This window comes from Alosa pseudoharengus, unplaced genomic scaffold (assembly GCF_046254945.1).
Source record: "Alosa pseudoharengus isolate Yale_2024_CS ecotype anadromous, Long Island Sound unplaced genomic scaffold, YU_APseudo_1.1 YU_APseudo_1.1_scf_8, whole genome shotgun sequence".
In the NCBI taxonomy this organism is placed as follows: domain Eukaryota; kingdom Metazoa; phylum Chordata; class Actinopteri; order Clupeiformes; family Clupeidae; genus Alosa; species Alosa pseudoharengus.
Genome location: NW_027468870.1, coordinates 1880472 through 1901484, shown reverse-complemented (window position 1 = coordinate 1901484; position 21013 = coordinate 1880472). Strand labels below are relative to the sequence as shown.

At 46.5% G+C, this 21013-nt stretch overlaps 2 protein-coding genes across 5 annotated transcripts in view; both read left to right on the top strand.

Annotated features, from left to right (window-relative positions):
- The window catches only part of ccdc61 (coiled-coil domain containing 61), a 16731-nt gene extending 10468 nt beyond the window's left edge, over positions 1-6263 (top strand). For 2 of the 3 annotated variants that reach the window (XM_076273836.1, XM_076273835.1), the window contains exons 8-13: positions 2532-2755; positions 3034-3112; positions 3835-4041; positions 4969-5002; positions 5272-5344; positions 6047-6263. In XM_076273836.1, coding sequence (XP_076129951.1) covers positions 2532-2755; positions 3034-3112; positions 3835-4041; positions 4969-5002; positions 5272-5344; positions 6047-6141 — 712 coding nt within the window. In that variant the 3' untranslated portion in view covers positions 6142-6263. The remainder of the gene's footprint in view (positions 1-2531; positions 2756-3033; positions 3113-3834; positions 4042-4968; positions 5003-5271; positions 5345-6046) is intronic. The other variant, XM_076273837.1, reaches the window with a different exon arrangement.
- Positions 6264-7697: 1434 nt separating this feature from the next.
- On the top strand, positions 7698-17929 carry itpkca (inositol-trisphosphate 3-kinase Ca). 2 transcript variants are annotated; one of them, XM_076273637.1, is made up of 7 exons: positions 7698-7909; positions 10803-10899; positions 11480-11693; positions 12347-12551; positions 13679-13780; positions 16756-16827; positions 16945-17929. In XM_076273637.1, exons 2-7 carry the CDS (start codon positions 10827-10829, stop codon positions 17167-17169), a joined length of 891 nt encoding a protein of 296 aa, XP_076129752.1. In that variant the 5' UTR covers positions 7698-7909; positions 10803-10826; the 3' UTR covers positions 17170-17929. The 2 variants fall into 2 exon arrangements, with proteins under 2 accessions (XP_076129752.1, XP_076129751.1); XM_076273636.1 differs by having other exon boundaries at positions 7698-8489.
- Positions 17930-21013: the final 3084 nt, after the last annotated feature.

Sequence of the window (21013 nt, the reverse complement as noted above, 5' to 3'; positions counted from 1 at the left end):
TCCTCTTGCTCTTCTGTCCCGTGTGTGTGTGTGTGAGTACTGACTCCTCTTGCTCTTCTGTCCCGTGTGCGTGCGTGTGCTTTTGATGGCGCGTGACTCCCGCCAAACTGTTTTTGTGTCGGGCACGGTGCGCCTCGTCAGCAGAGCGACCGGTCACTGTCACAAAATATTCTAAAGGTCTCACTCACTCTGGTGAAAATTGGATGAAAGATGCTTTTGACAAGCAACATTTGCAGGAGCAGCATGGATAATAGCTCTAATTAAATAGTAGAGATGCACTTTATTATTCGTAGGGAAGCCCCAATTTCCCAACTACGTAAGGCCCGTCTGGCTGCACGCTACTTGAGCTTGGTTGGTTACCTCTTCCTCAAAATAATGTCAGCTGTGTGGATGTATTTCACCATTCTAACAAGATCTGTATTGAATCTGTACAGCCCAGAATGCACTTGTGACTGGTCCTCCGTTTAACCCAGTTTAACCTAAGCAGAGCGGAGCTCAGCCTACCCAGAGTGCATTGCCTTCTTGTGCTGGTTTGTCTGCATTTACTGCGCTAGTTGGGGAAACAAATAAACAAACTCTTTGGTGGGACGAGTCAGTAGATATGGGTGTGGGGCAGAGCACTATGGGCAAAGATTGTTAAGGCGGAGCAAGATACTTCATCATATGCAGAGCAGAGGCAGCGACTGCTCCATGGAAGTCTATGGGCATAGCTCAGAATTTCACCACATATGCTAAGGTCTTGGTTCTATAGAGTTAGGAATGTGAATTTCGGGCACGTTTTCATGATCCTCAAACCCTTGTGAACATTTCAGGTACATTTTTAGCGTTTTTGAGCATTCCAGTCTGGAGAAAATCAACCTTATATCAGGTGTGCGCCGGTTATTTATGCCGCTGCTGTTGGCCGGTTGCAACGTACGCTCATCAATACGTCATCGACACGCCTCTTTATGCAGACAGGATTCGATCCCCATTTCGCGCCCATAGACATGAACTACGACGAAGTATCTTGCTCCGCCTTAACAATCTTTGCTATGGGTGTGAGGCAGAGCAGAGCTCAAATCAAATCAAAGTTGATTGCCGCAGCCCCATGTTGCTGTGTGGTTGCATGTTGTAAGTGGTGGTCAACCCAAACAGTTCACTTTGTTTCCTGCTGAAGGGCATGTCATGTAGAGGTTCAGATTTAAGATCAAGATGTTCTTCTGTTCACAAAAATATTTGGAAATGGCTGCGCAGACGTCCTCCAAGGCCAAATGGCTTATCTCGCAATGTTAACAGACATACACACACACACACACACACACACACACACACACACACACACCATTTGGATCCGATCCTGAATTTGACAGGTTTGTCCCTGGTCCAACGCAGGGGAAATGGAATTCTGGCCTGGCAGTAAGTTGTGTGTTATCCTGCTGGTAAATAAAGACAAAAAGAAATGAACAAGGAAACAAGCGAAGCACAAGCTCCTCAGTGGAGATGAGCAGCTCCTTAGCCCTGGGAAATGGCACGCGTGCTCTTCACACACACACACACACACACACACACACACACACACACACACACACACACACTAGCCCTGGTGGGAAATGGCACGCGTGCTCTACACACACACACACACACACACACACACACACACACACACACACACACACACACACACACGCACGCACGCACGCACGCACACACACACACACACACACACACACTAGCCCTGGTGGGAAATGGCACGCGTGCTCTTAATCAGCTGTGAGTCACGCCACTCCTCTTTAAGACCCTGGCGTGGGCTCTGGACCTGACACACTGGTTGTGTGTGTGTGTGTGTGTGTGTGTGGGCTCTGCACCAGACTGGTCGTGTGTGGGTGTGGGTTCTTCATCAGAGTGGTCGTGTGTGTGTGTGTGTGTGGGTTCTGCATCAGAGTGGTCGTGTGTGTGTGTGGGCTCTGCATCAGAGTGGTTGTGTGTGTGTGTGTGGGTTCTGCATCAGAGTGGTTGTGTGTGTGTGTGTGTGTGTGTGTGTGTGTGTGTGTGTGGGGGCTCTGCATCAGAGTGGTTGTGTGTGTGTTGCTGTTCTACTGCCCCTGCCACTGTGACTTCAAATCAGATGACATAACTTGTGCAGATCCATCTCTTTGGATATGTAAAAGTAGGCCAGCAGGTCTTATATAATCTTGCTCTGCCAGTGTGTGTGCGAGGAGGATTGTCTGCTTTATGCAGCGCATGACTTGCTTGTAGTGGGGTCATCATGCAATCAAGAGGCTCCAACTGTATGTGACAAAGCTCTTCATTATAGGCCTAGTTATCGATCTCTTGATTATAGGCTTAGTTATTTATATAAAAGTATACCTTGAAAAGTACCAAATAGTTGTGTGGTGTTAGCTTTTAGTGTAGTATGTTTACCGTTTTAGTGTAGTATGTTTACCGTTTTAGTGTATGTTTACCGTTTTAGTGTATGTTTACCGTTTTTGTGTTGTATGTTTACCGTTTTAGTGTATGTTTGCTGTAGTCTGTTTCCGTGGTGTTGTCCACAGGAGGGCGACCCCTCTGTCCGGCGGCTGCGGCGGGTCGCAGGGCGACGTGCAGCTTTGCCGCTCCTCCTCCAGGGAGCGCAGTGTGAGCCGCATGATCGTCAGGGCTCGCTCCGGATCCCGTGAGCGCATCGACGACAGGGGTCGAAGGTCGGAGGAGAGGGGCAGGAGAGCCGATTCCACAGGCCCACGCTCCTACATCGCTCGACCCTCCCCTTCTCCCACAGGTCATCCAGCACTTCATTTCTGACATTTTTACATTTAATCGTGTTTATACTTCTGCAGTTTTCTAATGGTAAAAATGGCTTTGACATGTAATGTAATAAAGGACCCTACTGAAGGATATAAGCTTTACATAACATAAACAAATATAATTGAAACTGTTAAGGCAGACTAGTCCAGTTCAGGTGAGTCTTGTGAGTAAGTAGTAGGTGTGATGGCATCAGCCTGGCTGGGCAGAATAGAAACGGGTGCTCAACTGTGTTTTTGATCCTCTCCTCCTCAGGATCAAGGACTCCCAGGTTCGATCCGACTGCGTTCATCCAGGAGCGACAGCGTCGGCAGAGAGAGGCAGAGCTCAAAAAGTAAGTTCATCTTTTGCTGCTCACTGCAGCTAAAGGACACCGTGAAGAAGCCTAGTGTGAGGCGCTTATGTTTGTTGTTACTAGTGATGTAACGACTAGTAATGGATCTGCTGGATCTGTCTGGATCTGGCTCGCATTCCAACTAGCCAGGGTGTCTGATGCTGTGGTCAGAGTTGTGGTCAGATCTGAGACCGGGTGGAGTGACCGTTCTCTCTCTCCTGTATTTTGTGGGACCAGGGCATTGCAGAAGTCCGTAAACCACGTGCTAAGCGTTATAAGTGCACTGACTCTCAGCCTTTAGCCATTTTAGCCACAACTAGCGGCATACAGTACGAACTGTTGTTTTGTTAATAGTTGTCCAGTTGATGAAGCCCTTACTGTGGACTGACTCTACTGTGGACTGCCCCCTACTGCCCTTACTGCCCCTACTGCCCCTACTGTGGACTGCCCCTACTGCCCTTACTGCCCCTACTGCCCCTACTGTGGACTGCCCTTACTGCCCCTACTGCCCTTACTGCCCCTACTGTGGACTGCCCTTACTGCCCCTACTGCCCTTACTGCCCCTACTGTGGACTGCCCTTACTGCCCCTACTGCCCTTACTGCCCCTACTGCCCTTACTGCCCTTACTGCCCCTACTGCCCTTACTGTGGACTGCCCCTACTGCCCTTACTGCCGACTGCCCCTACTGCCCTGAGCACCATCTTGTGCCGTGTGTGTCCAGTCAGCGTAAGGTCCGGCGGGACATGCTGGCGTCTCCGTTGCTGGTGGAGCGCGGTCGCTCTCGCTCGCGGGAGCTCGGCGTCCAGCTGGTGCGGACGGGCAGTGGTGGGCGGGGGCGGAGCCTCTCGGCGGAGAGCCGCAGGAGCCAGCGTTCCTCGGGGAGCTCCATCACCGAGCTGGACGAGCTGGCCAAACCCCTGGCATCACGGTCAGTGCCCCTCAGCGGACATCTCTACTGCAGGGATGTGCTCAGAGTTGCTGAGATCTCTTCCTTCCTTCATTTCTTTCTTTCTCTCCCTCTTTCTTCTTCACCCTGCATTCTGTTTCTTTCTACACGGCATGAGAGAAACACGAGTGGTCCAGGGGTTAGATTTGTCTGCCATAAAAACAAATACATTTCAACCTAACTCAAAACATTTTATTTATAGACCATTTCTGTACCACTATATAATTAAAAAATAAAAACGATAATAATATGTTTATGTTTTGCATGATGAACGTAAATAGCATGGACACCATAGGGTCATTTCATTTCACAAGTGAAGCGACTAGAAGGAACTGAGCAGCTTTAAGCAGATCTAGGCCAGTCCTGCGCTGCTTTAAGCAGATCTAGGCCAGTCCTGCGCAGCTTTAAGCAGATCTAGGCCAGTCCTGCGCAGCTTTAAGCAGATCTAGGCCAGTCCTGCGCAGCCTGCACTGGGCCCTGTGCTCCTCGCGCTGGCTCTGCCTCCCCCAGTGTGAGCATATGGCACATGTGCTCATTTGGATGCGTTTTGGCTCCATGTCTCGGGAACAGAAGGCAACTGCAGGCTGTGCTGCCATGATGCAGTCGTGCTTTTCACGGTCATCGCTTTTGCTCTGTCTGCTCTGTGTGATCAGGGTGAACTTGTGTTAAAACCACATATCAGTCATGTGTCATACGTGTGATCAGGGTGAACTTGTGTTAAAACCGCATATCAGTCATGTGTCATACGTGTGATCAGGGTGAACTTGTGTTAAAACCGCATATCAGTCATGTGTCATACGTGTGATCAGGGTGAACTTGTGTTAAAACCGCATATCAGTCATGTGTCATACGTGTGATCAGGGTGAACTTCATGTTTCATACGTGTGCTATTATGGTCTTTTCTTTCAGTGGGAGAAAAGTCATCTACAACGGTCCCTCCTCGGTAAGTAGAGAGCACTGTTATTTTCTTCTTATTTATTTATTTATTTAATAAGAGGGCTGCCTTTATTTTGATATCTAGTGAAGGAACAGGAAGTGACAGGAAAGGAATGGGAGAGCGAGACTGGGAGAGGGATGGGGAATGTCCTGGGCTTGGATTTGGACCTGGCTTCCTGTTGGCACCTGACCAGTACAGAAACTATTGACCTGAAGACTTTGTTGAGTCCACTGATCATTGTGTAGGAGGTCATGTGTTGCTCCATCCCTTCACAGATGAGAGGCAGACATCTGACCAAGAAGCCCATGTGTAGCACACCAACCCGGAGGATGAGGATGAATGACCGAGGTTTTGCATGATTTTATTTATTTTATATTTATATTTACCTGTTTATTTGTTTGTTGTTTGTTTATCATCTTATTGGCCTCAAATGTGTAACTCCATGCAAGTGTTCCATCACATCCATAACTCTCGTCATTTGATTTTGTTTCTGAAATAAAATGTAAATGATGCCCATCAAGGTGCAATACAGGCCACAGGGACGGCCTAGAATAGACATTTGCATGTGACTGCTCATCGCTGTCCTCCTGTAATGATGCAGGTGTGTGTGTGTGTGTGTGTGTGTGTGTGTGTGTGTGTGTGTGTGTGTGTGTGTGTGTGTGTGTGTGTGTGTGTGTGTGTGTGTGTGTGTGTGTGTGTGTGTGTGTGTGTGTGTGTGTGTGTGCTGCAGAGAGAGAGAGAAGTGGTGTGTGTGTGTGTTTATGCTGCAGAGAGAGAGAGAAGTGGTGTGTGTGTGTGTTTATGCTGCAGAGAGAGAGAAGGTGTGTGTGTGTGTGCTGCGTGTGCTGCAGAGAGAGAGAGAAGTGGTGTGTGTGTGTTTATGCTGCAGAGAGAGAGAAGGTGTGTGTGTGTTGCAGAGAGAGAGAAGCTGCTAAATGAAATAGACATTTGCATTGAATTGCTCATGGTTGTGTAATGATGCAGGATACAGATGCGGTGCAGAGTGTTTATCCTGCTGTGTGTGCATCTGTCTCTCTCTCTGTGTGTCAGAAACATCCATTGACACCGGGGCAGACCTATCGGAGATTGACGCTCGACTTCAGGCCTTGCAGGACTACATGCGAGAGCTGGACACTGGACATTGATGTTTTTAAACGTACATTCCCTGCAGGACTATGTGCGGGAGCTGGACATTGATGTTTTTAAACGTACATTCCCTGTGTGCACTAAGCTACTGTTGTGGTGGAGGAGGAGGAGGACTGTTACCACATGGTGAAGAAGATGGTGGTGGTGGTGGTGGTGGTGGTGGTGGTGGTGGTGGAGGAGGAGGAGGAGGAGGAGGAGGAGGAGGACTGTTACCACATGGTGAAGTACATGTTGATTTTGACGTGTACGTCCTGAGAAGGTGTAGCGTAGGCCAAACCCTTGTTTACCCTAGTTTATATGAACTGCCCCTGCAGCTGGGCTCTTGTTCCTAATGAGGAGATGAAGCCACTGTTGCCACGGACACCTTTATGACACGGGACCATATTTCCCCCCAAAGCCTAACCTCAGAATATGTTGACATTGACAATCACTTAGTGCATGGTGACAGTGACGGCCATGTGTGCTGTCTGTTTGGCACTTTGAACATGTAAATATCTTTTTATTTGAATCGTTTCAGTTTTTCTCTTTGTCAAAGATTTTGAGCGGTGTTTTTATATAAATTACATTGTGTCTGAGTCTCTTTTTAATCATATTTTCAAATAGGTATTTTGCTTCAGTGGAAAAAGATGTGACAAAATGTGAATCACCTCACTGGCAATCCCACTGCGATTTCTTTATCTAAAGGGCCCAGGACGATAGCTTATTTATAAAACCTCACTACGATTCCTTTATCTTAAGGAGCCAAGACGATAGCTTAATTTATAGAACATTTTTACGATTCCTTTATCTAAAGGGGACGAGACGATAGCTTATTTATAGAACCTCCCTGGCAATCCCACTATAGAATAGAATAGAATAGGTTCTGTGCTCTGTGGGGGCCAGGTCGTTGGTGTTTGCTCTGAGCACAGACGCAGGCTCCACTTCAGTTAACTCAAAGGGGGTGAAAAAGTGGTTGATTCCTTTATCTAAAATAGCCAAGACGATAGCTTATTTTATAGAATCTCACTGTAGAATAGAATAGTACCCTTCTTACACGTCTGGGCCTTATCAGGTATGAATCTGTTACATGTCTGGGCCTTATCAGGTATGAATCTGTTATGCTGTCCTGTCCCCACACAATTACAAATACTTGCAGTTACTACAAGTTGGTGTCTTTCCTAGACAGACTATGATTAAAAAAAATCTAATTTGAGAGTGAAATATTTGACTCACTCATATAAACGGAAAACAATAGATTGAACGCAATAAAATAGATTGAAGTGATTGAAATATCATATGGCCTCCCCTTATAGTTTATTTCCTGTGTCGAAATATCACCTTCCCAATACGTTTTATTAAATAGCTGTGATCATCGAGTAAACGAAAGAGTAGGATACAAAGTTACAAAATGATTGCTACGTGAGGAAAGCCAAGAAAGTGTTCAATCCTTCAACGAACGGTTAATATCATCTGCTCCTTTAAAAGAGGAGGTCTGTTGTGTCGTCAACATCTGTGTTTGTCACATGTTTAGCCAATCATTCCTCGCGGACAACTATGCTAGCTGACCCTGCGCGTCATCACAACGAGTGTGGCTATCTCATTGTCAGACACAAATATGGCCCACTTTTCGCGATCTAAAGAGTATTAAACTGGAAACCCGTGCAAGTGTAACCTTTGCAGAATTGAACATTCATGACCGGACAATAACCATATCTGGACTTCTCCACTGCTGGTGCGTCTGACTGAACATCAAACCTCGAGAGTCCCTGGGTGCAAGGTGCAAGCAACGTGAGTGGGCGAGCCCCTAACGTTACCATTCTATACCCTCAACTAGCTAACCTGAGATTACGGCCTCATTGTAAATATTTGAAATAACCACAATTAAGGACGAGGGTTTATTGTCCAAATAGTGTATGCGTTTTTTTGCGAGAAAATACCGAAATACCAGATGACAAAGGCGCCCGTCAGTCAAGCCCCTTGCCAGAGTATGGGGGAGAACAATCACGGCTCTCTCAATGAACTCGTGGAACCCGTGACCCGATTGAAACACCAAAACGTTAGGTGCTCAGCGGTGCCTGCTGTCCCTCAGTTAGTGGTGACATGTGAGCCAACCCCCAGCCGAACTGAGCACAAGACCACAAAGACTAGCGCCTTATCGTTTTGCTCACACCCCGACGAGGAATCTGTTTGTTCCGACAGTGGTATTGGCGGATCGCCCGCTCCATCGCTCTTTTATCGCAAGCTGTCCAATTCCTCCTCGACGGTGTTGTCACCTGCTTCGTCTTTTGAGGAATATGATGAAGATTTCAGTGAACCTTGCTCCGCAGTGACACACAACAGTCAGACAGACGTCGGTTCAGACACCAAGGTGAGTGGTCTACTCGGTCAACACCTGTTTTAACTACCTAAATTGTTAGATGATTTTAATGTTTGAGAGTCACAGTGTAGTGTGTGATAGATATCAGTGGCCGAGTTACAAGGACCTCTAACCTAGACTACTTGTTGCACCAACTTTCAAAAAATGTCAATCCAGCTAACTTGAATTTTCCCTTGAGGATCAATAAAGTATCTATCATCTATCTATCTATCATCTACAGATCCTGCACATCTCTCTCTGTTATGGGTCAGATGATACATGGGATAACATGTTGCGTTTTGGTTCTAGCCCTCTCACTTAATTCACAAAGGCCTAAATGGTTTGGCATGATATTGCAACTTGAACCCACGTACCAGGTAGAACATTTAAATAGGCCCTCGGGTTCCTGTGAATGATTGTGGTGGAAGCCTACTGCATGCAAGCGGACACGTCCCTTGTATGGTGTTTCAGTCTTGGTTAAACCAGTGAGCCCCCCTCCCTCCACACACACACACAGTCAGAGAGAGACAGACAGGGAAGAGTTGTGCCCAGAGGGAGGAAGGTATGGTATGGTATGGAAGGAGGGTGGGACACTGAGGCACAGCTGTCCTTGCTGCTCTCCATTGTGTTGCTGGACAATGCAGTACTGAGCAAAGTTTTGACCGGGAAAAGCAGTGATTGTGTGAATTATTAGCCACTGTTTAAAGAACAGGAGCACAAAAAACAATGGTCATAGGTTAAATAGAGATGGCTGTTAATAGGCTGTCTACAGGTTTGGACCATGTCGCATGGTACAGAAAGCCTGTAGGTCAGCCTAGTGGACATTTCCACAAACATTTATTTGATTTCTCTTATTTGGATCAACACACTGTTATATTTCATTCATAAAAAACCTCAGCCATGTCATGCGTTAATCTTTGTTTGGAAACAGCCATCATAGAAATGATAAGAATATTAGCTATTTGATAATGAGCTAATTATTAGTGTGTTGTGGAAAGGAGGGATTGTGCAACAGGCCTAGTTTCCAGGCCTAGTTTCCCGTGCTGCCTCCACCATGTCTTCCCTGTTAATGTTTCCCGAGTCGTCGTGCAGGATCAGCGGTCAGGTGGCGCTGGCTGGGCTTGCTGATGCAGTTCAGCATGGTGGTCAATGATTGGCATCAGAAACAGTGTGTTTCGCGTTTAGTAGCCCTCTGAGGTGGCCCTGGAGATGTCAGGGAGTTTACTCACGGGAGGAGATGAGGCCAGAGTGAGCTGGGCACGTAGTCAGGGCAGTCATGAGAGGGCACATAGTCATGAGAGGGCACATAGTCATGAGAGGGCACATAGTCATGAGAGGGCACGTAGTCATGAGAGGGCACATAGTCATGAGAGGGCACGTAGTCATGAGAGGGCATGTAGTCATGAGAGGGCACATAGTCATGAGAGGGCATGTAGTCATGAGAGGGCACGTAGTCATGAGAGGGCACATAGTCATGAGAGGGCACGTAGTCATGAGAGGGCATGTAGTCATGAGAGGGCATGTAGTCATGAGAGGGCATGTAGTCAGGGCAGTCATGAGAGGGCACATAGTCAGGGCAGTCATGAGAGGGCACATAGTCAGGGCAGTCATGAGAGGGCACATAGTCAGGGCAGTCATGTGAGGGCATATAGTCATGAGAGGGCACATAGTCAGGGCAGTCATGAGAGGGCACATAGTCAGGGCAGTCATGTGAGGGCATATAGTCATGAGAGGGCACATAGTCAGGGCAGTCATGAGAGGGCACATAGTCAGGGCAGTCATGAGAGGGCACATAGTCAGGGCAGTCATGTGAGGGCATATAGTCATGAGAGGGCACATAGTCAGGGCAGTCATGAGAGGGCACATAGTCAGGGCAGTCATGTGAGGGCATATAGTCATGAGAGGGCACATAGTCAGGGCAGTCATGAGAGGGCACATAGTCAGGGCAGTCATGTGAGGGCATATAGTCATGAGAGGGCACATAGTCAGGGCAGTCATGAGAGGGCACATAGTCAGGGCAGTCATGAGAGGGCACATAGTCAGGGCAGTCATGAGAGGGCACATAGTCAGGGCAGTCATGAGAGGGCACATAGTCAGGGCAGTCTTAAGACTCGTACTGTCTGATAGAACATAGAATGTTGAAGAGTTATTTTTGCCTCCAGAGCACGGGAGGGAGAGAGCTCATTTGATTTGACTGTTAAGATGAATAAAAAGATGAACCTTTCTCTAGAAGTGGCGTATTGCATCTTTAAGAGGCTTTATGTGTGTTATAAAAGCTGGTATTATGTGGCCACCCAGGTGACTGTGTAATTTGTCTGTGTGCAGAATGATCTTCTGAAGCCCCGGAACATGGTGAACTCCTCTCCTCTCCCAGGGCCTCTCAAAGCTGCCTCCTCCTGGGTACAGGTGGTCGGCCATGCAGGTGGGTCTCTGTCTCACACACATGCTTTTAGGAGCAACTCAGACATATACATACATACATACATATACACATACATACATACATACATACATACATATATACAGTATACCGGTGTATATATATATGTGTGTGTATATATATACTGTATATTATTGTATATGTTATTTTGTTATCGTTGTTTAAACAAAACAAAAAAAAGTCACTGTGGCGATGACCTTGACTATCATGGGATCACCCGAACCCTAAGCATTGACTATCATGGGATCACTTTGTGAGAACTGTGTGTACTTCCTACACTTAGCAAAGACACAGAAAATTTTTCATTTAATACAGCTAACATGTTACTAGTGTCCAAGCATCTCTGTTCACCCGGCTGCTCTCTCTCTCCTCTCTTCTCTCTCTCTCTCTCTCTGTCTCTCTCTCTCTCTCTCCTTTCTGTCCGGCTGCTCTCTCTCTCCTCTCTCTCTCTCCTCTCTCTCTCCTTTCTGTCCGGCTGCTCTCTCTCTCTCTCTCTCTCTCTCTCTTTCCCTCTCTCTCTCTCTCTCTCTCTCCTCTCGGTCCTCTCGGTCCGGCTCCAAAGGAAACTTCCGGACCGGTCCAGACGGGAAGCTGCTGAAGAAGTTCTGTGAGCTGGAGCAGCGATGTCTGCAGGAGCTGATGGCCGACACGCTGCGGCCGTATGTGCCCGGTTACTACGGCGTCACACAGCAGGACCGGCAGGACTACAACACTATGGACAACCTGCTGGCCGGCTTCCACTCCCCCTGCATCATGGACTGCAAGATGGGCTCCAGGTGAGAAACTACTAGTAGTAGTAGTAGCAGCAGTACCAGTAGTAGCATCATGGACTGCAAGATGGGCTCCAGATGATGCACCCTTTGTTTGTTGCAATCGTCATAGAAACTAGTAGTAGTAGCAGTAGTAGTAGTAGTAGTATAGTAGTAGTAGTAGTTGTAGTAGTAGCAGTACCAGTAGTAGTAGTAGTATAGTAGTAGTAGTAGTTGTAGTAGTAGCAGTACCAGTAGTAGTAATAGTAGCAGTAGCAGTAGTAGCAGTTGATCACTAGCTAGAATCACAAGATGGTAGAAACCACACAGATCCCAAGTAGCCATAGACATGTTGTAGATTTAAAGTCCCACAGATCCCAAGTAGCCATAGACATGTTGTAGATTTAAAGTCCCATTAAAGAGGCCGTATCATGTCCCATCAGCTGTCTGTTCAGGAGTAAGGTAGATCTCCATTTCTCTTATTTGACTGCTGTCAGCCATGAAGCTCATGAAGTGCCAGGATGTGTACGCCTGCCAGTCTACCTCTGATTTAGTTTGCAACTTATTAGTGCTCCAGTGCAACAAGCCTGGTGCTCTCACAGTGGCACAATGGAGGAAGAGTCTTTGAGTGAGTGCTTCAAATGTTGTGATTGTCCCCACACACACACACACGTGCTCAGGACATACCTGGAGGAGGACTTGCGTAGGGCCAGAGAGAGCCCTCAGCCCCGTAAGGACATGTACGAGAAGATGGTGGCGGTGGACCCTGCGGCGCCGACCGCTGAGGAGCGTGTGCAGCAGGCCGTGCTCAAGACCCGCTACATGCAGTGGAGAGAGAGCCTCAGCTCCACACACACACTGGGCTTCCGCATCGAGGGCATCCAGGTGGGTCAGCCAGGGGGCGTCTGGGGAGCGCTCATATTCCTTCAACAGAGGTGACCGCTCATGGCGAACATGTTTGTCTGAACAGATACATTTGTACGATTTGGTGTAAACATTCTATCTCAACGGTAACTTTCTGTCCAACTCCCAACATGTTTGTGGAGAACTACTTCCTCAACTGTTTGCAAACAACTCAAGGGAAACAGAAAATGGATTGCAAACGTTTGTGAACGTTCGCCAATGTTTGCAAATTTGAACAGTTCTCAGGCTCTTTCTGTGTTTCCGTTGGCATGGCATTGCTTGGTAGGGTAACCTGTTGGCGTTGGCATGGCATTGCTTGGTAGGGTAACCTGTTGGCGTTGGCATGGCATTGCTTGGTAGGGTAACCTGTTGGCGTTGGCATGGCATTGCTTGGTAGGGTAACCTGTTGGCGTTGGCATGGCATTGCTTGGTAGGGTAACCTGTTGGCATTTGCATGGCATTGCTTGGTAGGGTAACCTGTTGGCGTTGGCATGGCATTGCTTGGTAGGGTAACCTGTTGGCGTTGGCATGGCATTGCTTGGTAGGGTAACCTGTTGGCGTTTGCATGGCATTGCTTGGTAGGGTAACCTGTTGGCGTTGGCATGGCATTGCTTGGTAGGGTAACCTGTTGGCGTTGGCATGGCATTGCTTGGTAGGGTAACCTGTTGGCGGTCTTTTGTGTGTGTACAACAGAAAGCCAATACTCTTAATCTGCTTGAATGCTTGAGTTGTTCAGGAATGTGTGGACAGGAAGCTTTGTCTTTGCCCAGTTTAATTTCTTTTTTGGCCTTTGAGTAATCTGAGGAGCAAAGTCACTTGATGAACAGAGTAGTCCACTCTTGGGGCAGAAAGAAACCTGACCAGGTGGCGCTGATGGCCTGTGTGTGTGCAGTGGCTACATTCTTAATCTGATCAGGGCGAGTTGCTTAGGAATGTGGCGAATGTAAACACTACGGCAGGACACAACAGTGAAAGCTAAAAACTAATCCCTGCATGAAACGGACAGATGCTGTCTAGGATGTCTATTGTGGCCTGATTTCCCCACCTTGGGATGCCCTCAGTCATGTGTTTTTTATTGTGTGTTTGTGTGTGTATGTGTGTGTTCCCAGAAGGCAAATGGTACGTGTAACACAAACTTCAAGAAAACGAAATGCAAGGAACAAGTGATCCAGGCCCTGGAGGATTTTGTGGACAAGAGTATCCCCATTCTGGTGCGTGAGGAGGAGGAGGAGGAGGTGGAGGAGCAGGAGGAGGAGGAGGAGGTGGAGGAGGAGGAGGAGGATTTCTTTGTGATGTTGTAGAGAGAGCCAAAAGACAAAGCTTAATGCTTGAGTTTCACAAGAGCAGTTTCCACTAGCAGAGCTACCTCCAATCCCCTTCAGTGTAACCTGTTAGATTCTAATATGCATTAGATTTCCAAATGAATTCAAATAGAGTGCAATGCATATGAGAGAGTTATATAATAGATGTGATGTATAATAGAGTACAATGCAATGAAAACAGCGTTTTTTTACATGTGCGTAGAATAGATGTTGGGGCTCTAGAATATGTGGATGTGAAGTATGATAGATAGATAGATAGATAGATAGATGTTGGCCTTATAGCAGTGTGTATGATTGTGAAGTATTTGCGCAGGCATGCAAACTCTTCACCTTTCGGCGAAATTCGCCGTTTTGAATCCAAAATGACTGACTAACGTGGTTTGTGCAGAACCGATGAGAAAATATTTAGGGGGGGGGGGGTCAACGTGAGCTGAGTTTACTATTGTGCGGACGCAAACACATCTTGGTGTTACCAGAGCGCCATTAAAAATTTCAGCAACGAATGTTAGGCTATGTGCGTTTACTAAACATCAGTGGAAGCTTGCTGCTGCAGAGGCAACGTGAACAGAACGCTCGCAGATAGGCCTAGATGCGTCTGAAATGTCAGCTGGAATGTGAGCACGGCGAGGAGAGGTGCCTAGAGATGTCACAGGTGGACTAGTTGAAACTTTCAACTTCTGTTAGCAAAAGACGTTGAGATTAGTGTAGCAACGTAGCATTGGCGGTTTTGTTTTAATGTTTTTAAAGTTAGCGATATGAGACAGAAATATAGACACAACGAGTTAATTTGATGAATAGGTTACGTGCTGTATTTGGTCTAAATCGGCAAAATGTGAAGCAAATACACAGACCTTTTCAGTATAGCAAAGGCTAATGTGAATAACCTAAAGAGTTAAATGTCTCCTAAACTGTGCTGTGCAAAACGTTTAACTCTTTAATTATTCACATTTAACTCTTTAATTATTCACATTAGCCTTTGCTATACTGATCTTTGCCATACTGATCTTGCTCAGAGACAAAATCAGTGTTGATTGACATGTCTTTAAGAAACGTTCAGTGACCTGATCAGAAGTAGCCTGTGCCTATAGGGTAGGCTACAGTTTAACAAGTAGTGTGAACACTATTCACACAACACAACTTTATTGGTTGGTTAAACAAACTAACTAGCACAATGCCACAATCTGTAAGTAACCTAGGCTGCAGGATAACACTTGTTATGAAACAGTGTGCCATTCACAACACACCCACCCCCCTCTCCCCCAACATTATAAATCAATTGCACCATATTGCTATGTAGCATAGTAATGTTATACACCATTTGAAAGCTTGGACACTTGGGAATCCATATATGACAACCTTTTTCATGTGCAATCTGTATAGGGCTTTACATTGTCAAATGAATCTTACTATGTCTCAATTAAATTGTATCAAATTGCCCTCCTCCCCCTCCGGTGCTTCCCTACCTAGCTGCAGTGTGTATCCTTATCAATAAGATAGATGCAGCAAATTGGGTATTGAAATAGTCACAGGAATCCATATTTTTATCCATTGTTTTATCCAATATTTGTTGTGCAGATGTATAATCCATCTTATCCACACCCATTGAACCAACAAAGAAAATGCAAAGACATTTCTGTAATTATTCCATAGTGTAGTCATTCCATCAGAACCTCTGACAAACAATCCAAATAGTCCAGAAACCACACAGTAAGGCCTTTATTGTCAGTATGCAATTTGGGTAACCAAAAGTCCTATGGGGAGTTTCCATTGGGCATTTTACAAAACACATGAGCATATCTTAGCAAATAATGGTCTAAATGACAAATTTTTCATTTTATTTTGATCTACTTTTGCACACGGCTTCACAAGACCTGGTCTAGACACAAAAATGCCCATTCCATAGGAAGTTAAAACATTTCAAATCGATTTTACAAATTAGTCTAGTCTACCCTATTTTATATAATGTTAGTCTGAAATAGTGTGTGTCTCAAGCAAGTTTCACATGGTTTGGTTCAACAAATATTCAAACTTATCATCTTTATTCTAATACTATGCCTACTATGTCTTCATGTCCAATAGGCCTGAAATCTTCAGAAATGTCTGAACTTCAGGCACAGAGAAAGAAAGAAAGAAAACTCATGTAGATTGCTTAGGAGGAGAGGAGGGCCATGCTGAAGCATGCTGCCAAACAGTGCAACGGGCCCCTCACACTTAAGGAGAAATAGGAGAAGAAGACACTTTTTTTATATTCACTTATTTTTATCATACATATGATATTTTTGGCCACAACAAATTTTTTAGTGATTTTATAGTTTGTTTTCTTTGTAAATCTTTGGTTTCGGGCCATTTCATACTCCGTGGAAGCTATGCACTATTGTCACTTCGCGTGCCCTTCTCACCTTTTTCACCCCTGACCAGTTTGCATGCCTGATTTAGCGTCTTAAGTATTTAGCGTCTTAAGTATTTAGCGTGTGAAGTATTTAGCATGTGAAGTATTTAGCATGTGTAGATGCTAGGGCGCTATAGCAGTGTGTGTGTGATTATGAGATCACCACAGTTAAGAGTGTGTGGTGCCTTGGGTCTGTGGTCAGACTGGGTGGACAGATCACCCCAGTTTTCCCCAGGCAAAGGGGCTGCGCTCTCCTCCTGAATCATAAGAAAACACTTTATTTCTCCTACTGTCTCATGCACTGGCTGCACCAGGAGATTCCTAACAGTCTCCCTCTCTTCCTCTCTCTTTCTCTTCCTCTCTCCCTCTCTCTCTCCCCTTCTCCCTCTCTTCCTCTCTCTTTCCCCTTCTCCCTCTTCCTCTGTTCCTCTCTCTCTCTCTCTTCCTCCCCTTCTCTCTCCCTCCCTCTCTGCAGAGGAGTTACCTGAAGCGTCTGGAAGAGTTGCGGCAAGTGCTTGAAAACTCTGCCTTCTTCCGATCACACGAGGTGAGCTTTTGATCCGAGTGTTTTCCAAGTCTGTCTGTATATATGTCATGCGTGTGTTTGTTTGTTTGTTTGTTTGTTTGTGGCCATTTTGTAGCGTGCTCTTCCCTCGCCCCGCAGGTGGTGGGCAGCTCCCTGCTGTTCGTACACGACCGGACGGGCAAGGCCGGCGTGTGGATGATCGACTTCGGCAAGACGCTGCCCGTGCCCCCTCCCCTCACGCTGGACCACCGGACGCCGTGGCGGGAGGGTAACCGCGAGGACGGCTATCTCTGGGGCCTGGACAACTTCATAGCCATGCTGACCACCATGATGACCACCGTGCTGTCTGCCTGCGCAGAGTGAACAGGACCCAGGTGCGGTCACAGGATGGGGGGGGGGGGGTTTGGGACCATGAAGCCTTTTTTAGAACACAGACTGTTAAATATGGTGCAGCTCATAACGTGAGTGTGTGGATTGTGAATGGGTGCAGTGTTTTCAGATACTCATTGCATTGCATTGCATTGTGACAAAAGTGGACGCCCAATGACATCAGATCTGTGTGTGCAGCGAATGCAAAGGCAAAGTCTAGACTACTTTTAGTGGCTTATTATCTTAGTCCAGCTGACTCTTTTAGTCCATTTTATCTCTGAATTTGTACTCCGTTGATATGCAAATAATGAATTTGACAAAGAAAAGGGCTGTGTGATAAACATATATATTTTTTTTTTTTCATGACAAACTTTTTTTTTTTCATGACATGCAACCAAAAACTGTGACCATTTATGCAAAATGATAATGCACAAATATCATGTCTTTGTATATCCTTTTACATGAGCCTAGTGTAATATGGGCTCTTTAGTGGGTAGAGGGACTTTGCCTGTCAACATTCCAGCTTGATTGGTTTTTCACATTTGGACGTGCTGATGTGTACATGTGAGCTGGACGTTTTGCTTCATCCATAATACTGCTCTTACTACTCCTGCTTGACCTGTGCCCCCTGGCCCTTTGGTCAACCAGTCAGAGATGCTATGAGCAGATCAAAAGCACAAAAGAGTTTCACACAGTGGATTTGAAGTGGTGTTCACTACTGTATCAACTCAATAAATATCCACTAAGATTTGAAGGACTCTGTGTTTGGGGATTACTGCATTAGGCTCTTATCTTATCTGTTGTCATTGTCTTGTGAACGCAGACTGTTTAAAATAGTTTACCAATTAAGATTAAGAATTTCAGTATGTCTTATTGCCAAAGAGAGAAACTTGTTATATTTGCATGCTTTCTTTCCTTTTGTCAACTAAAGCATTATGAAGAATGAAATTGAATATATTTAAAAGTAGGAGGAAAAAAACTACAAATCAAAATACAAAACATTTGAAAGATTGTTTTCCTTTCCTAAGCCTGAACATGGGAGCCTTTGGGGTTGATTTTGGGCAGCGTGATCCTGCCCGTCTGGCTGAGCTGGGCATCGTCCGCTCTGACCCAGTCCATCTCCAGTCTGCCGTACTTCAGCTGCCCGCGGGGCTGCAGGGGGAAGTGGCCGAGGCGCCAGGGCAGAGGAAGTTGGTGTTGAAACCTCGTCACGGGGCCCCAGCTGGTGTCCGTCATCTCTGTGCTCTGCGCCCCCCTCTCACCCAGTGGGCCCTGGCACGCTGGCCGGGGGAGGAGCCGTGGGAGCGTCCGGCTCGCGTCACGGGCCTGCAGCGCGAGCGGCCATGCACACAGCGATGCCGCCGCCCGCGCCGCCTTCTGGGAGCGGAACCCGTGCAGCGAGATGAGCTTGTGCAGGCTCTCCCTCCAGTGGGGGTCAGTGTCCCCGGGGACCGTGGCGCGTGGCGTGGCGTGGTCACCGGGCTCCTCAGCGGCGAGGGCAGCACGCCGCGAGAGATGACCGGGCTGCTGGGAGATACGCTGAGCATGCTGGGAGATACGCCGACCATGCTGGGAGATACGCTGAGCATGCTGGGAGATTTGCTGGGAGATACGCTGAGCATGCTGGGAGATTTGCTGGGGGTGCTGGGAAAATTGCAGAGGATGCTGGGTCATGTGCCGAGAATGCTTGTGCATGCGCTGAGGATGCTGGGAACTGTAATGAGGATGCTGGGAAATGTAGTCATGATGCTCAGAGACGTAGTGAGGATGTTGTGAGATGTGCTCAGGATCCTGGGAGATGTAGCGGAAGTACTGGGAAACATGCTGAGGATGCTGGGAAATTAGGTCCTGGGGTTTAGAGATGAGCGTGTCAAGCTTGGTGATTGGCTGGGGTTTAGAGATGAGCGTGTCGAGCTTGGTGATTGGCTGGGGTTTAGAGATGAGCTTGTGGGGCTTGGTGATTGGCAGGGAGCCACCATCTTCACCTCCAAAGGGCACCTTCTCTGAGGACATCTCTTGGCTGACCAGGGAGCCCAGGCCAGAGTCACTGGGCAGAAGGTGTGGCTCGTATTTTTCCACTGTAGGATATGTAGCTACGTCGTGTTTGCGAGATTTTCTAAACGCATACAGTAATGGGTCATTAGGTGATGGGCCTGCCCGCTCCAGATCAATGAGATTCTCCTTTTTAGATCGGGGTTTGACGGCACGTTTTTTCTGGCGTGCAGGCTCAGGAGTGTGATGGAATGTCGCCCTGTCGAACATGCCAGTCTGTATTTGAGTCTGTTTCGCTTCAATGTCACGGAGGTTCTCTTGTTCTTTAGAGACTTTAGCAGTTCCATCGGCCACTTTGGAGGATCGGCGGACCTTTTGTGAGTCTAGGCAGAAACAAGTAAGCAGATTTATTCATGTAAAATTCAGCATAAAACAGAAAATACAAAGAAAATAAAAGCAATAAAAAGAAACTTACCGTTGTAGTCTAATGACATCCACTTAACGTTGTGTTGCTGGAATTCAGACTTAATTGAGGAGGAACAACGGCTTTTGCCCGTCATGTCTAAGAACAATAACATTTTATAAACAAAACATAATTATCAACAATTACAGTGACTATTACCTTAGTTTACCCTATTAATGGACAACTGCGCCATTGGCAGAATCTTCTGCATATTCATCTTTCATATCATCTTTAAAAAGTGAAAACATACTGTGCTATGTATTAGAACTGACCTTTGCTTTTTCTCCGCTGTTTTGTAGCTTTGTGTGAAGTTTCATCATGATCTCCTGAAGTTTCAACATTCTCCTTCAGTGCCAAGTCGTCAGAGAGTTGATCAAGAAAGGGCTCCAATGTGGTCATGCTTAAATGATCAATTGCATACCGATTCATTTATTAAAGGTGAAATGCTTAAATGATCAATTGCATACCGATTCATTTATTAAAGGTGAAATGCTTAAATGATGAATTGCATACCGATTCATTTATTAAAGGTGAAATGCTTAAATGATGAATTGCATACCGATTCACTTGTTAAAGGCACAGTTTTTGATGTTGGCATAAGGTTGTGTATGAATTGTAATCTTTAAACAAGTAATGGGAATCATTGTAGATCAGACACACAACCCTAAGGGCCTACATGACATACCTCATTACATACCCCATGACATACCTCATTGTTTTCTGGCCTAAGGGCCTACACATTAAGCTTACATACCTCATTGTTTTCTGCAGTTCCTCCTTTAGTGCCTGCTTCTCACAAATTTGGAACACCTCCCGCAGAATGTAACGGGTTAAGTCACGCAGCTCTTGGTTTGAGCTGGCCAAGAACGTGCCAATCAGAGCGATGTCGTCGCTGAGCAGGAGCTGCATCAGGTGCAGGTACTTCAGGCCCTCATGCTGGCGCCACACAAGAGATGCATCGCTGATGTGAGAGAGGAGCTTCCCTTTCACTTGGTCCAGAAGGCTCTGCTTCAGGTGCTGCTTCCTAAGGAGCTCCAGCAGCTTGTTGGAGTGTTCTGTGTAAGAAAACTGGCACGTTACGTTTAAATGTTCCAGCAGTACATCGACCCTCTGCTTGACATGATCCATCTCTTCCTCCGTTTCTTGACTCTTTTTCTCTGGCATCTTTTTCTCTGGCATCTTTTTCTCTGGCATCTTTTTCTCTGGCACCTTTTTCTCTGGCATCTTTTTCTCTGGCACCTTTTTCTCTGGCACCTGTCTCTCCTCTTGACCAGTGGCCTCAGGGTTAAATATCGTTAGCTGTGCGTTAACCTTTCTTGTAACCTTCGCACGTGTTAAAATCGCCTGTATGGCTTGTGTGTGTTCAGAGGCATCCTCTTTTTC

Excerpts from the sequence above, each read along its gene's own strand:
- itpkca (XM_076273636.1), top strand. The coding sequence starts at position 8,070 with ATGACAAAGGCGCCCGTCAGTCAAGCCCCTTGCCAGAGTATGGGGGAG. Across the intron at positions 11,694-12,346 it reads GACTGCAAGATGGGCTCCAG|GACATACCTGGAGGAGGACT; the intron begins GTGAGAAACTAC and ends ACACGTGCTCAG. Across the intron at positions 13,781-16,755 it reads ACAAGAGTATCCCCATTCTG|AGGAGTTACCTGAAGCGTCT; the intron begins GTGCGTGAGGAG and ends CCCTCTCTGCAG.